Here is a 14,083-nt window from a genome sequence, read left to right as displayed (position 1 = left end):
CGCGTAAAAAAAAAAAAAAGACGATTGTGACAAGTCGCTGATATTTTACACGCTGGGAATGAGAGCGGGTTAGAACGAATCTGTTTTACGTGTGAAATGAAAATAAGAAACCTAACAAAGCATGATGTACGTTAAATCTGTTTACTTTCAGATCCTGAATCACTTTGGAAACCACTATGTGATGGCCACAACATGACGCTATTTTATTGTTGAATTATCAGTGATACTTTGATGTGTTTGTGTTGGAATGGATGACTGGAGCCTCTGCGCTAAGCGTCTCATTGTGTTATCACTGGACTGTGCAGTTTCCCCAGCCACAGAGTATTATAATGTTACCATCCATTCATTCTCTTCCATGCATCCTCATCAGGGCCCATCCCAGCGACCATAGGGAGAGAGGCAAGGTCGCCAGTCTGACACAGATCTCCAGAAAACCACATGCACTCATTCACACCTATGGGCAACTTAGAATCACCGGTTAACCTAACCTTACTAATTGTGTGTCTTTAGACTGTGAGAGGAAGCCGGAGTACCCGGAGTAAACGAACACATACATGCAAATTCCCCTGGCACAGAAAGGCCCCGGGCAGATGGTGAGTCGAACTCAGGACTTTCTTCCTGTGAGGCAACCACACCACCGCGTTGCCCCGACAATGTTACAAAAAAACTAAACAAAAACAACTCACTGTATCTTAATAAGTAACATATCTTTTAGCTAAAAAATAAAAATTATATATACACTTTTGTTTATGAGGCTAACAATGAGAGTGGTGATGAAATTATTCCCAATACTCTTTGAAAAATTACATCAGAATACATAATTTTTTTAATACATTTTATTTGAAAGGGAATACTGAGCATCTCATTCCCAAACCACCAACCTTTTATTTTATGTGCCAAAAAAAAAAATAAAAGCTGGCCCCAAACAAATAATACAGATCTTATTTAATCACAAAAAAGATGCATATTGCAACAAAATGAATGCATGATTGTGAACACCATGCAGAGAGTGTTCTAGTTCAGACGTGACAGGCAGCTTTACTACCAGCATGCTGTATATACCATCATATCAATACAGGGAGTAGGTTTGCATTAAAGGCAGTTACGCAGCACAGTTTCTCTCAGTCTCTCTCCACAACACACACCTAATACTTTTAAAAGTTGCACCCTTGCTCACAAAAATCACGCATACACAGAAAAACATAAATGACACAAAGATTAGATTTGGTCCCAGATAACCAGAGGGGTAGTTAATTATAAGAACAAACTCTAATCGATATTAATAATCAACGAGGGAATTTTTTGGGGGAGAGTTTTGCAGATTGCTTTGTTGCATAGGCCTCTGCACACATTTAAAAATGCTAAAAACTGAATATTTTTGTGTGTGTGAATCAGACGTCTGTACCAACACTCTGGTTAAAGAGCATCAGAGAATGATAGATTACAGGAATTGTGCATAGACCTTCAATTTTTCTTCCTCTGTTCTCAAAACATGTCGATATTTCATATTTCTGCTGAGCAATTGTTTTTCTTAACACAGAGGTGGCTTTTTCCATGACGCATTTTGAAAAAAAGAAAGAAAAAAGGGAGTAAATAAAATTCCCATAGTATAAAGACCTCAGGCATTTTTTTTTATAAACAAACAGTTTTAAATGAGAAATAAAACTGATAAAAACATTTATGGTATATTACATATTTATAATATGAGGATAAATGTAAAACAAAACATTTCTATTAAAAAAAGGTTAACAATTCTACATAGGCTAGAATATTTCACTGATAAAGGGGAAAAATGGCACTGTTTTTAAAAATAGATCAACATTTGAACAAAATTGTACATTTGCTTTTCGTAAGTCTTTCTACAAAATGAGGCCTGTTTGTTTTTAATAAAACACGTTAAAAAAAAAAAGAAAGAAAAAAGACCCAACAGATGAGTGAAGAAAACGATGTGGTTTTAAAACAGACCCTTGCTTTTCTTCAGATTCTTTTGCTTCCAGTTTGGCAGAGCGTTGAACTCAACGCGACTCATCTCAAGAAGTTTCTGTAAAACATTAAAAGTGAGCAGAAAAATGAATGTCGGCACTTTTTCTTTATATATTGAATTTAAATGTAATAAATAATTCTAATGGCCACGCATAATCTCATCTTTAGGAGCCGCAGAGTGTGTCCTACCTTGAAGTCCTGGTCTGAGAGGTAATCCTCCAGGCGCATTGGGTCCACTCCCTCTGGCAGCGGTTTCCCGGTCAGCTCCTCGATGGAGTACTGCTGCTTACTGAGCTTGGACAGGGCCTCTTTCACCAAGATCACTTTTTTGGAGAGCCCAGCCTGCGAACACAGAGGCAGAAATACTCTATTTTCTGTTTTTTTCACATTTAAGCTCAAACTCTGGCTTTTTGCAACACATTTAATCAAATATAACACCTGAATAAAAGGACAGAAAACAGCACTGCACTCTTGCTGCGATGCGTGGGACAAAATAATCTCCAGTTCAAGCTGTGAAGCTGTGACAGCTCCCTGATACAAACACTTCATAAGACAGAGACTCTGCAGTGCTCGAGCCACCACCCACCTTTGAAGCGATAATGGGGTCCTTCTCCCAGTATGGGAAGATGTTGGTGAAGGTCAGGGGTTCACAGCCTGCTAGGATCAAATAGGCCAGAGGGGGGCGCCGAGGATTCTTCTCTGTAAATCGTATTGAAAAACAGAAGGAAACACATAAGCAAAAAAAAAGAGACCAGACATTAAAGTACAGAATATTAGAGACTTTAGATAAGAGCAAATGACAACATTACTCAGACACACACGTTACTACGAAAATCATCCCTGCATGACTCGACTGTTAAAGTGAAATCTGTGATCTGAAGGTTTTTTATGGCCTCTCTTCGATTTCTCTTCTTCTCTATATTAAAAAAAATGATGATGAAGTATTTGTGAAGAATATTAAAATGCTCAAAATGCTTGTGTGTGACCTCTGACCTTTGCAGTACTGCAGCACAGTTTCCATGGCGCACTTCCTCTCGCTGTCCCAGCGCATTTTCGCAGATCCGGTGCACTGCGTGTCTTCAGGCTGCCAGCCCTGCCACAGATACACCTCCATACGGTTGTCGAGCAGAAACAAGGCTGAAGAAGAAACAGTGATGTGATAAGATATCAAGCCATAAAATGATTAGACTGAACTTTTGCGTTGCGTTTGAACTGTTGCAAAATATTTGTGATGTATGTGGCATTAGCAGACGTTCCTCTTGATTCTATGTATCCTTCTTCATATCTGTAGATGTTTGCTGAAGATAAACTTGAACTTGCTTCGCTAACTTTAAATTATTTCTACATTTCAGTTCTTGAAGAACTAAAATGCGACATTGCTCCCAGCCTGTGTTACCTGGCTGTTGTGCTGCGTAGAGGTTCTCCTGCAGGAAAGGCATCGCCATGACTCCTTCTGCTACCCTGGCGGGATACAGCACCTCCTCCCCTTCAAACACCCCGGAGCTCGCACTTAGGCTGAAGAGGCGCGGTGTGTAGTTGTACTTTCCTGGATCTGCAACACACACGCATATTATCTGTCTACATATCTACATTCTGCTAAACACCTGGATAGTTGCTAAGCAGCATGTGTTGGGCCGTACCATTCAGCATACAGTCGTAGGCCTTCTTGTCTTTCAGGCCCAGAGCCTTCACAAACTCCGCAGGTTCAGATCCTTCCTCCACCTCCTCCACTCTCACACTGCTGGTGAGGCTCAGGCCTAACTCTGATGGATGCCTTGAAGACACAGACATGTGTTGATCCGCAGCCGCAGCCAAAAATTCATCCATTTACACATCTGCCTGTGCCTTACCTCTGGGTTAGTTTGTCCACTGCTCTTTTGGCCACCTGCTTGGCGCTTGCATGAGCCTTGCAGCCGTGCCACAAGTAGAGCTGGCCTTTCTCAGCATTAAGCAACACCAGGCTGCCACGAGAGCGCAGACTGCTTGGCTGGCAGTCCACCTCCACCAGCGAGGCCTCTGACTCTGCCTCACCACGGACACAAAACAACCTCCAGGCTTCTGCAGAGGTGAAACAGACGTGGCATGAATTCATGTTTTCTACCAAAATAACCTAAATAATTAACGCAGTTTATGAAATACTGTGAGGCTTTAATCTTTTACAACAAGTCAAAGTTTTTTTTGGTTACCTGTGTTGTTGGTGTTGTTCTCTCTGCTGCCCTTATGGATGATCAGACCTCCCTGGAAGAGCTGCAGGAAGCAAGGAGGTTCTTTTCCCTGAGTCACCAACACCTGGAGAGCAACGCACAAAGAAAAAGTTGAACAAAGCTGAATCTAAATGTACTTTCAACACGCAGGGATTGTGATTCTAACACTTACTATGGTTATTTTTGGTGCATCTGTGACTCACCTGTGACCCCCTATGGCTTCCCAGCTCCACCGTCATGAGAGCGGAGGTTCCTTTCTCACTGGCGCTGGAGTGGCGGCCCTGCCAGAAAAAATATGCAGCCCTCTCTCTCCCAGGACCTCCAGTGCTCAGCTCCCCGGGTTTCTGCCGCTTCCCCACTGGAAGAACAGAGCACAGAAAACCTTCTGCTTACCCACTGGTTCAGGCTTTCAGTGACATAACAGTCAGCTTTTCCTCACATGCAGTTCTGATGAATGCGTGCCAACAAGGCAAGCAAGTGAAGCCACACAAACGCAAATTTGTTATTATTTTTGCTCCCCACGTGCATCTTCTTCCACTATTTATTCTGAGGCTGTGCCAAAATGTGACTCACCGAGCGTGGTGACAGAGTACTTCCAGCGGATGATGTAGGCGTCGCCCTCGTGCAGCTGGCCCAGGCTTTCCTCAGGCACTTCCTCCTCTCCGTGCTCTCTTATGTGCCACGCCTCTACGGCCACCGTTGCCAAGTCTGCCTGCCTCCCATCCTCCGTCCTCACCAGGCCGTGACCCCGCTGGACATCGATCCCCTCCAGAATGGTTTTCACCGGCTCCGGCTCATTGTTCAGCAGATCTTTAGCGTCACATGGGTGGAGCTCCAAGTCAAGCGGGGGGCGCACAGTGGAGTGGACCGGGCTCTGAGCAAACCAGGAAACTTTTAATTAGCTTTACATTTGTTACTTAAAAACAACCAAACAAACAAATCAAATCTCCTCTACCTTAACTTCCTCAGCTTGAGCCGCTTCCTCTTTCTTCCTCTCAGCCCAGTCCAGGAACTTCTCTCTGAACAGGGACGTCTCATTGTGCTCTGACAAACGACCAAACAGAGCCCAGCTTGGACGACCTTCCCCTTTCCTACATGTCACACACATGAAAGTTACCTTTAGTATTTTTAGTGTCTTCTCTGTGTGGCTGTACTTGCACAGTGAGGCCACTAGGGGCTGCAATATACCTAAAAATCTAACTTAGCTCTCAGCTTGAACAGACAATAGAGGATTCTGGCACAACTTCACCTACTTCCAAAGTGCATAGAGAAGAACAAGAGTCTGAAGAGGTCGAAGCTCCATTATTATTACTTAACCAAATAATAAAGCTGATCTTTACATGTGCTGCTGGAGCTCCGACCTCTTTAAACCATTTACAGCTGCTTTAAATGTGAGATGAGCACATCATGCATTTAAAAAGCACCCCACAGAGGACAGAATACAGGATTAACATGTCACACTCACTGAGGCGTGTCCTGGTTTGTGCAAGAAGCATCCAGCGGGTTGACTCTGCAGTTGCTGTAATCGTAGCTGCCGCTGTAGAGCTGTTTGCCTAGTTTGACGGCCACTTTTCTGTCGCTCAAGGGCACATCTTTCCCGTGCCACACGTACACTTCGCTGCCAAAATCAAACACTAACACCTGGTGTCAGGCAACAGCAGCAGGAGGAAGGAAGAGAGAGAGACGTTGGTTAAGTGTTTACTAAAATCTCTGTCTTGACTTTTATGGACGTGTCCTAAAGATCTTCAGAGTTTATAGCTTCCTGTAAGCCTTTAAAGACTTAAAGGCTTGTAGGAGAATGAAATGGACTGAGTCTCTATTCCACTTATCAGAACTTCCCAGACATATGAGTGACATCACCTCTTTAGAGTCGAGCAAGGACACACTTGGGATAGAGGCCCAGGCGTCTTCATGAGGCACCAGCTTGTCTCCCTGGAGTCTGTACACCCCATTAGAGTCCACCACGCCACTCTCGTAAAGCTCATCCTCCTCTGGCTCTCCCGCCCCTACAACCAAAAACAGGGTAAGCATATGTGTGCGGTGGTGGTGGTGGTGTGGGGGCTCAGTGGTTAGACAGATAATCCTTCAAGAGGATAAGAGAAGTGCTCTAAGGAGAGGCTGACTGAACATCTACTGGTACTAGTCAGTATTATTAGAGATACTGTGTCGGTGTTTACTTATGAAAATGTGTGTATTTACCTCTGTATTTGGTCTTTCCACCCAGCAGGGTCCAGAACTCTTTGGCCCATCTGCTCTCAGTGTTGATGCCCTCCTCCAGCACCGTCACCTGAGGGGCCTTACAGCCGAGGTCCCTCTTAGCCTGAACGAACGACGCCATCTCTGACGCCTGTCCACACAAAGCACACGTTATAGCAAATACACAGCAGTCACATTTTTTCCTAAATGTGTAAGAGCAGAGACATATTGGCTCATTTAATCCATCTGTACTGACCGGACTTTGTGAAAATGAGAACACAAAGCAGTTACACTATGCTAACTTGTGCGAGAATAGCACAGGCAACACTTGTGGCTGTCCCACATCCTGCAGGCTCTACTCAGACAGGGCCCTCACCCAACCAAATCAAGTATTCCCAGTAGTGAGAAACTAAATGATGAAATAGAGGTGGAGGAAGCATCTGAACCTGTCCCAGCCGGGTTGGGTCTTATCAAACAGAATTGCTGTATTAATAACTACAAGAATCCGTCACCCTGTAGTGTAAGCATTTCAACCAGGTCAGCTCTCCAGCTCAGGCACAGCCTTTGATCTACTGATGAAATTCAGCTGATACAAACACTGACACCATTGTCTACTTACCTGTATATGTTTGAGGGTTCAACGTATCCCTGTTAATATATTTTATGTTCAATATTTTACATTTGGAAACAAACATGTTTTAGGTTAAAATCCTAAAACCAAAGTGGTTCTCTGTTGCGTCTCTAGTGTGAGAGTTACAGATCAAACAGTGTAAAAACGTCTTTATGCAAAAAAAATAAATAAAAATAATTTTGGTTTGATGGATTTTTAAATTTTTTGTTGAGACATCAGGATCTTCAGAGAAATTTGTAAAAACTCACTTTTCACGTGAACGTCTGACAACCTTTTTTGATTTCAGTGGCAGAAACAAGCTTTCATACATTAATGCAATGCAATAAACACGAGAGCAGCAGAGATCACCTCCCACAGGACAGCGTCCCATTGATAGGTACAGTTAAAACCTTTTATAATGTGTTTGTTCAAACTGAATGTATCAAACATCAAACTTGATCCTGCAGTTCATGATGGAAACAGCCCATCAATGCACAACATTATCGGCTCTGAGTCTCTTTGTTTTTTCAAATGTGGTCGTTAGGGTGCTGATTCAGTGTGTGAGGTTCACAACCTTTGCTTTCTCGATGACGTTGGCGAACTCTCCACTCCACATGTAGCAGTGCTTTGGTGTTATCAGAAGAAAGCAGTCACCACTGTTCAGAGACTGAGCTGTGGGCTCCACCAACCGAACCTGGACGTGCCTCCGCCCTTCACAAAGTAACAAAAAAAGCCCTTTTATTTATTTGAAACATTAAAAGGATTTAAACTGTGATTTACCAAATATTTTTAAGAAATGGAACAAGAAACATTTTACTGAACCTTTGATCGCTTCAATATTCAACACGTATTCATAGAAAGAGTTAACCCCCTTGTGTTTCCTCACCTTTGATGCGGATAAGCATGAGCTTATTGAAGGGCACTGCACTGTTATTGGTCACAACATCAGTGGACTTCACACTTCGCAGGTTCACCTTGCGGAAGTTTTCCTTGCTGGCCAGACCGGCCAAGGCAACGTCAGCCAGGTTCGAGTGTTTTGCCACTGGGCAGGTGAGAAAACAAGAACAGGGACCGAGTTACACATCAGCTCTTAAAATATTAAACTGTTTTGAGGTTTTGATGATTTTCTGTTCCTTTTTCTAATTCTTCATAAACAAAGAGACTGTAAAAGACGAGACACGCTTTAATGATTTCTTTCATGTGAGCTATAGTAGCACACAGCACACGTAGCTTTGGTGCTCACTTCCTCTTTTGTAAACCGTGAAGACGTCACTGTGGTCAGTCAGCAGAGTACATTACTTGTTCAAGCAAACATCACACTAATATGATTATGCAATAACCAGCTGGCAACAGCCCCACAGCTTTACCTGAACATCATTTTCATATTTCCTTCTTACATACAGTGTGTTTACGTTACGGCTGATTCACAACATAAACAAGAAATTCACTCTCCAGACATATTTCCTGTATAAAATAATTCACTGACTTTAATGTGATTTTTTTCTTTTTTAGAAATAAACCTTTTTGTGCTCCTTTAAAAAAGGAGCTGCTATCCAAGACTTTCTGTCTATCCTGGGTGAGAATATACTGTAAGCACTGCTACAGTAGGAAAGTTTGAGCACTTACTCCTCTCCACTTGGATCCTCTTGGTCTCCACGGTGGCTACGTTAAGCCTCTGCTCGGTGTAGACCTGCCTGATGTCATTGCGGGCAGCTAAAGCTCTCAGAGGGTTCCTGGAGCCTTGGTTCCTTCTGGCTGGTCGCACCGCTCGCTTGTGCTCTGCTACTGCTGAAGTGAGCCTGATGACAAAGTTTAGGAACTTAAAAATATTGTAATACTAAAAAAACAAAGGTTTTATTAGAGGTTTATTAGAAACTCACTTTGGTGACTCAGTCGGGATCTGGCTTAGGTCTTCCTCAGTCACCACCACGCCAGAGTCCTGGATTCCTGAGGGCGAGACGGATCTGTAGAAGTTGCCGAACGTCTCTTCGTCATCCAGCTTCATCACTTCTTTCTCCATCTCTGCTGTCACCTCGATGGTGGATGTCTTGCTTTTGCTCACGCCTGCACCCATCAGCCATAACATCAGCAAGAAGGAAGAATGGAAAAGGAAGTGCTACAAAGACTTTTTGTGCATAACTTTTCTGGCATTTTACAGGTCAAAGGTCACGCGAGGTGATGGATGACCTGTGATGTCTATAGCTTAAATGCTTACACCAATTAAAAGTCAATATCTTTTTTTAATGTTATTAAATTAGTGTGTATTATATTAATAGGATGAAACAGAGCAGATTACTAAACTGCACAGGATAAAGATTAACTGAGAAATAATAAACAGGACAAAATAAATGAATAGAAGGAAAAATAATTCCAAGATTTTACTTGTGCATTTATTTATTTTTGCTTATTTTTTTGTTTAAATTCCTTAAAGTAGGAAAAAAAAAGCTCCAAAAGCTTAATTTAATCTGAGAAACAAATGTTCTGCCAATCTCATCGTTTCCACTAATCCACATGGTGGCCCAAGCATTTGTGTTGGCAGTTGCTCTGCGTTACATGCAGCTGTTTGCTTATTGATTCTTAAACGCTTAAAAATATGTTCCTGTCTGTTGCTTCCACATGTTGAAGTGGTCAAAATCATTAGTGTCACTTACTGGATTTCCAGTTTTTTGTTTGTTTTTTGGCAAAGACAATTTTTGTAGTTTTGCCTCAACACACCATCAGCAGTGGATTTGAAATCATACATTCAAGATGTGATTGAAATGCACACTTTCAGCTTTAATTCAGTGGATTTAACTACAGTTTTGCATTAACTGTTAAGGAATCGCAGACATTTTCATACAGACCGCAGTGATGTACAGAGGCAAAATTACAAAAACTGTCTTTCAACAGATTATGGACCATTTAAGTCAGACACAGCTCTAGATTTCAACTTTGGAATGATACATTTTTACGGACTCGGTACAATCATGCACCGATTATGCAATACATCAAATTCAATACTGTGTACAATAATCAGAAGCAGAGAAACTGTACCTTTATTGTGGAGCTTATCTAGGAAGGACTCCAGCTTGTCGAGCCGTTTATCTCCTTCCACCTTTACATCAGAGCGAGTGGAGATTTCTGTACAGCAGAGAAAAACTGATTTACTTCTCAGTGGATTTTGCAACTAACTCTTAACAGCTAAACTAATTTAAGTGCAATCTTTTTCATCTGTAAATAAGTGGCAGTTTGAGCCATATTTAATCATGAATATATTTTAAAAAGACCTTTCAGTGACGTATTAGAAAGATTTACAGACCTTCAAGAGGTTTGACGGGTGTTGCATTAGCCTTCTTCAGAGCACGAATGGGTGACTCGTCTATTCCTGACACGAGACCTTGCAAATAAAACAAGTATTGGTTATTCTGTAAGTTCATTTATTTGTTTTTTTTTTAATGGTCTTTAAATTCAAATATTTTGTTTTTTGTGACTGTCTAGACTACAGAGATATTTGTATCTACTTTACAATGAGTGCATTCAACCCGCCGGCTTGGAAACGTCCTATTCAAAGTAGTACGCTTTGTGTAATCAAATATAGGTCGTCTGTGTCTGTTTGGAGGGTTGTATTTCTGTGTATAATGTTATAAGGGCTGCAGTTATTAGCAGTGTTGAGCAATGAGCTTATTCAGGCCAACTAAAGCACAGAGTATAGTTTCACCTTTCTTGGCCATGCGTCCAGCCACAGTGAACTGGTTTGAGTCGTTGGCCGCTCCTTTGCCTTTGCTCTTCCACTGCTCCTCCTTCTCCTTGAGAATTTTCATCCTGTCTGCCAGCGACATTTTGGGCTCCACATCTACATTGGATTTCTGTTGAAACATTCAAACACTTTCAGCTTTGTGTTTGTTTGTGTGTGTGTTTGAATGCAAATCTGTTAAGCCTTACACTCTGATAAACTGTGTACACAAGAGCAGACAGACATGAAAACTTGGTGCAGTAACTATGAGAAAGGAAAAAGTGTTGCATCAGGAAAACAGAGACTCTGATGACGGTGAAGGAAGGAGAGTGAAACACTCATACAGGCAAAAATTACTCTGTCCGCAAGTTAGGAAAATTTAATACTGGCAATAAAAACCAAGACCCTTTTTTCTTTTTCAAATCCATCTCTCACCCATTATTCAGCACACCGTTCCTTCTGTGATTTATTCCTGCTGCCATTTTTGCACCTGAACTCGACCATTAAAAGGGAATCAGCAGTGGTTTACTGGCCTCCCCAAAGCCCAGGAACGGTGTTGTAGTAATTAATGATTTTCCAGTCTGAAATATTTAGGTTGTTTCTGTCACACTTTTCCCTTTGCTGTCTAATTAGTAATTCACACCGTGCGTAACGTGTGCCTTGGTTTTTGCAGTTGATTACACACAGCTTAGTCAGTGACTGCACAGGTTTTAAAAAAATAACAGAATTAACTGCTAACCAAGCATGAAAGGTCATAAAAAATGTCTACACGATTAGATTTTACATTTATTTATGCATGCAAGCTGTACGTACTGCATTTAAGCAGCGCAGGATGAAAGCTAAACTGGCTAAACGACAAACAAATGTTTGGGATTCCCCACACCAAACAGCTGGAATGTTCTCGGCAGATGAGTAATGATCTGTGTGATCTGTTGACTCTTACTCTATAACTCATCGCCTCATCTGTACTGTAAGCTCAGAAACCTTAAACTCTTACAGATGCTAGAGGCAGCTTTAAAGAGAAAAACATATTTAGCTAAATTTGGGATTAACAGAGGTTCAAAAGAAGCTGTCCGTGCAGTTTATTGTGGTTTTCATTATTTTTCTAACACTGAAATGACACGAAATCATTTGGCAAAACAATTTGAAAAAACTATCTTCTTCTTTCAGATGTTTCGCCACAGCAGATCATCTTCCTCCATCTGTTCCTATCCCTCGCATCCTCCTTAATCACACCAACTCCTCATATTCTCCTTCATGCCATCCATGAGTAAACGTTTAATAGCAATTTAAACTTTATTATAAGAAAATGTATGCAGACACAAATCTCTGAGAGCAGGTTTACACTCAAACACCACGTCAAGCCAGTCAGTTAGGAAACAATTATATTTTTAGGCAACATAAAACAGAAATCAAAGATCAGCAAAGTGCAGTCATCCAGTTAATCCTCCAGAAAACTTTTGTTTTGTTTTTTTAAATAGTTGGTTTTACAGCTTCTCTCCCTTCTAGATAAGACAGCGAGGTCCTGTTCTGTGTTTTGTGTGAGATAACAGACTTTTGTTGACGCTCCAACAGGCACAAAGTTGGAGCCCCAAGGTCAGATCAGCACACTCCAGAAACAGTCCATCAGGGATTACCTCATTACCTTCAGACATCACTTAGTAGGAAGAAAATAATCCTTCCTCAAGAGTTTTGTGAATCAAGAAAATCATTTTTGATCAGCCAATAAATCGCACATCTATAGAGCAAATCCAGCCTCATATTTAACAATATTAGAGATAAAACATGTCTTTGGCCTCTGCTATATTTAGCACACTGAAATATAATAAATGTGCTTTTTTTACTGTGTATGAGAAAATGGAAAAACGAAGGGAAAAAAAGCATGCTGACATGCTCAAACAATTATCCACCAAATCAAATCGCACGTTCTCTCTCTCCTTCCGCGTCTCGCCATTTCAACCTGAACTTTATTTGTGCTTTCATATCGAATGTGCTGCATTATGTGCTCAAATATTTGCCTTACATGAGACACAAGCTCAAAGAATTAATACTGAACCATGCTGGAATGCACAGACACCTGGATAGGCTAATAAAGAGCTTTTCTACTCTAACAGACAAATCCCTCTAAAACATTCCTGCTCTTTTGCTCATCTCAACACTAAAGGGTGAGAGTTACTCCACAAGGTCGCTCGGTGTTTTTCTTAAAATCACTTCAAGGGCCAGAAAGCCCAAATAAACTTTTCTGCATACCAATAACACACTTTTGGACTACAGGACTAAGTAAAGTCTGCTTCTTGCAGTCAAAAACTACAACTTCAACCCTTTCCATATTATATTTCATGCCTGCTATAATACAAACAATATCTCCCTAATCACAAAGTCTTGGAACAACTCTCACACACTTTCACATTGTGATAGCCCCTCAAGCTAGCACGCTCCTCTGGAGTCAATCAGAAAAGGGAAATACCTTGGCCTGACAGGACCCCGGAGAGAGTGCAGGAGAGGAAAAGACCTCAAAGCCCCACAGGAAACCACTTTTCCAGCCCCGCTTTACCGTACAGAGTGGGCAGCTTTTTGGGTGAACCACTAACACAGATATCGACCACCTGTAGTTCAGCAGACCGCATTCATGTAGCGAAAGAAAGTGTGTCGACAGCTCTGAGTTCTCAGTGGGACTCGATGAGGGCGAGAGGCTGTCCGGGACACAAGTCGAGAAATACGAGTGAATATTAAGCAGTTAAGTCCATGCATTGTATGTATGTGCACACACACACACACACACACACACACACACACACACACACACACACTCACCTGAAGGGGTGGGGAAAAGGCTGACAGGCAGATGCCAAAGTCAAAGAAAGGGGAAGAGTCTGCATGTGAGGACAGAGGCCATAGGAGCACAACAAGACAGAGGAAACTAGGGGAGGGAAAATAAAAGAGGAGAAGAAGAAAGGAAAAATATAACAGAAGAAGAATTAGAAAAAAGAAGGGCAACAGTAAAGACAAGGATTATTTATATAGCATAAAGCGGGTGAGGCCGAGACTGTTTTAAAAGCTGCATTAAGGGAAAGACTTGCATGTGCATTAAAGCGACTTTCTTTATGTATCCTGAAGCACTGAAGACAATGACCACAACTTAAGTCGATCGCTAATAGACTCTCTAATAGACTTTCTGGGAACAACACACATAAGTCTAATGACTAGTTAATGCACTTAAGTTTCTGTGTGGGGCCTGCGCTGTCAGTGTGTTAGCTCGTGGAGGGATGCCAGACTATTCTTTGTTAAGTCATCTCTGAAACATGAAACCCAGAAACTTAGCAAGCCTCCAAGGATTTTACAGCAAACAATTTTAAACAATCTTCAAGAGTCGGTCTG

At 41.7% G+C, this 14,083-nt stretch overlaps 1 protein-coding gene across 5 annotated transcripts in view; it reads right to left on the bottom strand.

Moving 5' to 3' along the window:
* Positions 1 to 832: 832 nt before the first annotated feature.
* Positions 833 to 14,083, bottom strand: part of svild (supervillin d) — a 48,014-nt gene continuing 34,763 nt past the window's right edge. For all 5 annotated transcript variants that reach the window (XM_019362593.1, XM_003441862.5, XM_013269437.3 and 2 more), the window contains 21 exons: positions 10,691 to 10,838; positions 10,292 to 10,369; positions 10,027 to 10,113; positions 8,874 to 9,057; positions 8,620 to 8,792; positions 7,880 to 8,035; positions 7,568 to 7,704; positions 6,387 to 6,534; positions 6,048 to 6,193; positions 5,653 to 5,828; positions 5,143 to 5,278; positions 4,761 to 5,061; positions 4,391 to 4,545; positions 4,170 to 4,272; positions 3,834 to 4,041; positions 3,624 to 3,757; positions 3,380 to 3,535; positions 2,977 to 3,120; positions 2,570 to 2,682; positions 2,173 to 2,325; positions 833 to 2,041 (listed from right to left, as the gene is read on the bottom strand). In XM_019362593.1, coding sequence (XP_019218138.1) covers positions 1,955 to 2,041; positions 2,173 to 2,325; positions 2,570 to 2,682; positions 2,977 to 3,120; positions 3,380 to 3,535; positions 3,624 to 3,757; positions 3,834 to 4,041; positions 4,170 to 4,272; positions 4,391 to 4,545; positions 4,761 to 5,061; positions 5,143 to 5,278; positions 5,653 to 5,828; positions 6,048 to 6,193; positions 6,387 to 6,534; positions 7,568 to 7,704; positions 7,880 to 8,035; positions 8,620 to 8,792; positions 8,874 to 9,057; positions 10,027 to 10,113; positions 10,292 to 10,369; positions 10,691 to 10,838 — 3,123 coding nt within the window. In that variant the 3' untranslated portion in view covers positions 833 to 1,954. The remainder of the gene's footprint in view (positions 2,042 to 2,172; positions 2,326 to 2,569; positions 2,683 to 2,976; positions 3,121 to 3,379; positions 3,536 to 3,623; positions 3,758 to 3,833; positions 4,042 to 4,169; positions 4,273 to 4,390; positions 4,546 to 4,760; positions 5,062 to 5,142; positions 5,279 to 5,652; positions 5,829 to 6,047; positions 6,194 to 6,386; positions 6,535 to 7,567; positions 7,705 to 7,879; positions 8,036 to 8,619; positions 8,793 to 8,873; positions 9,058 to 10,026; positions 10,114 to 10,291; positions 10,370 to 10,690; positions 10,839 to 14,083) is intronic.

This window comes from Oreochromis niloticus, linkage group LG8 (genome assembly GCF_001858045.2).
Source record: "Oreochromis niloticus isolate F11D_XX linkage group LG8, O_niloticus_UMD_NMBU, whole genome shotgun sequence".
NCBI lineage: Eukaryota > Metazoa > Chordata > Actinopteri > Cichliformes > Cichlidae > Oreochromis > Oreochromis niloticus.
This window is presented reverse-complemented; position numbering and strand designations above follow the sequence as displayed.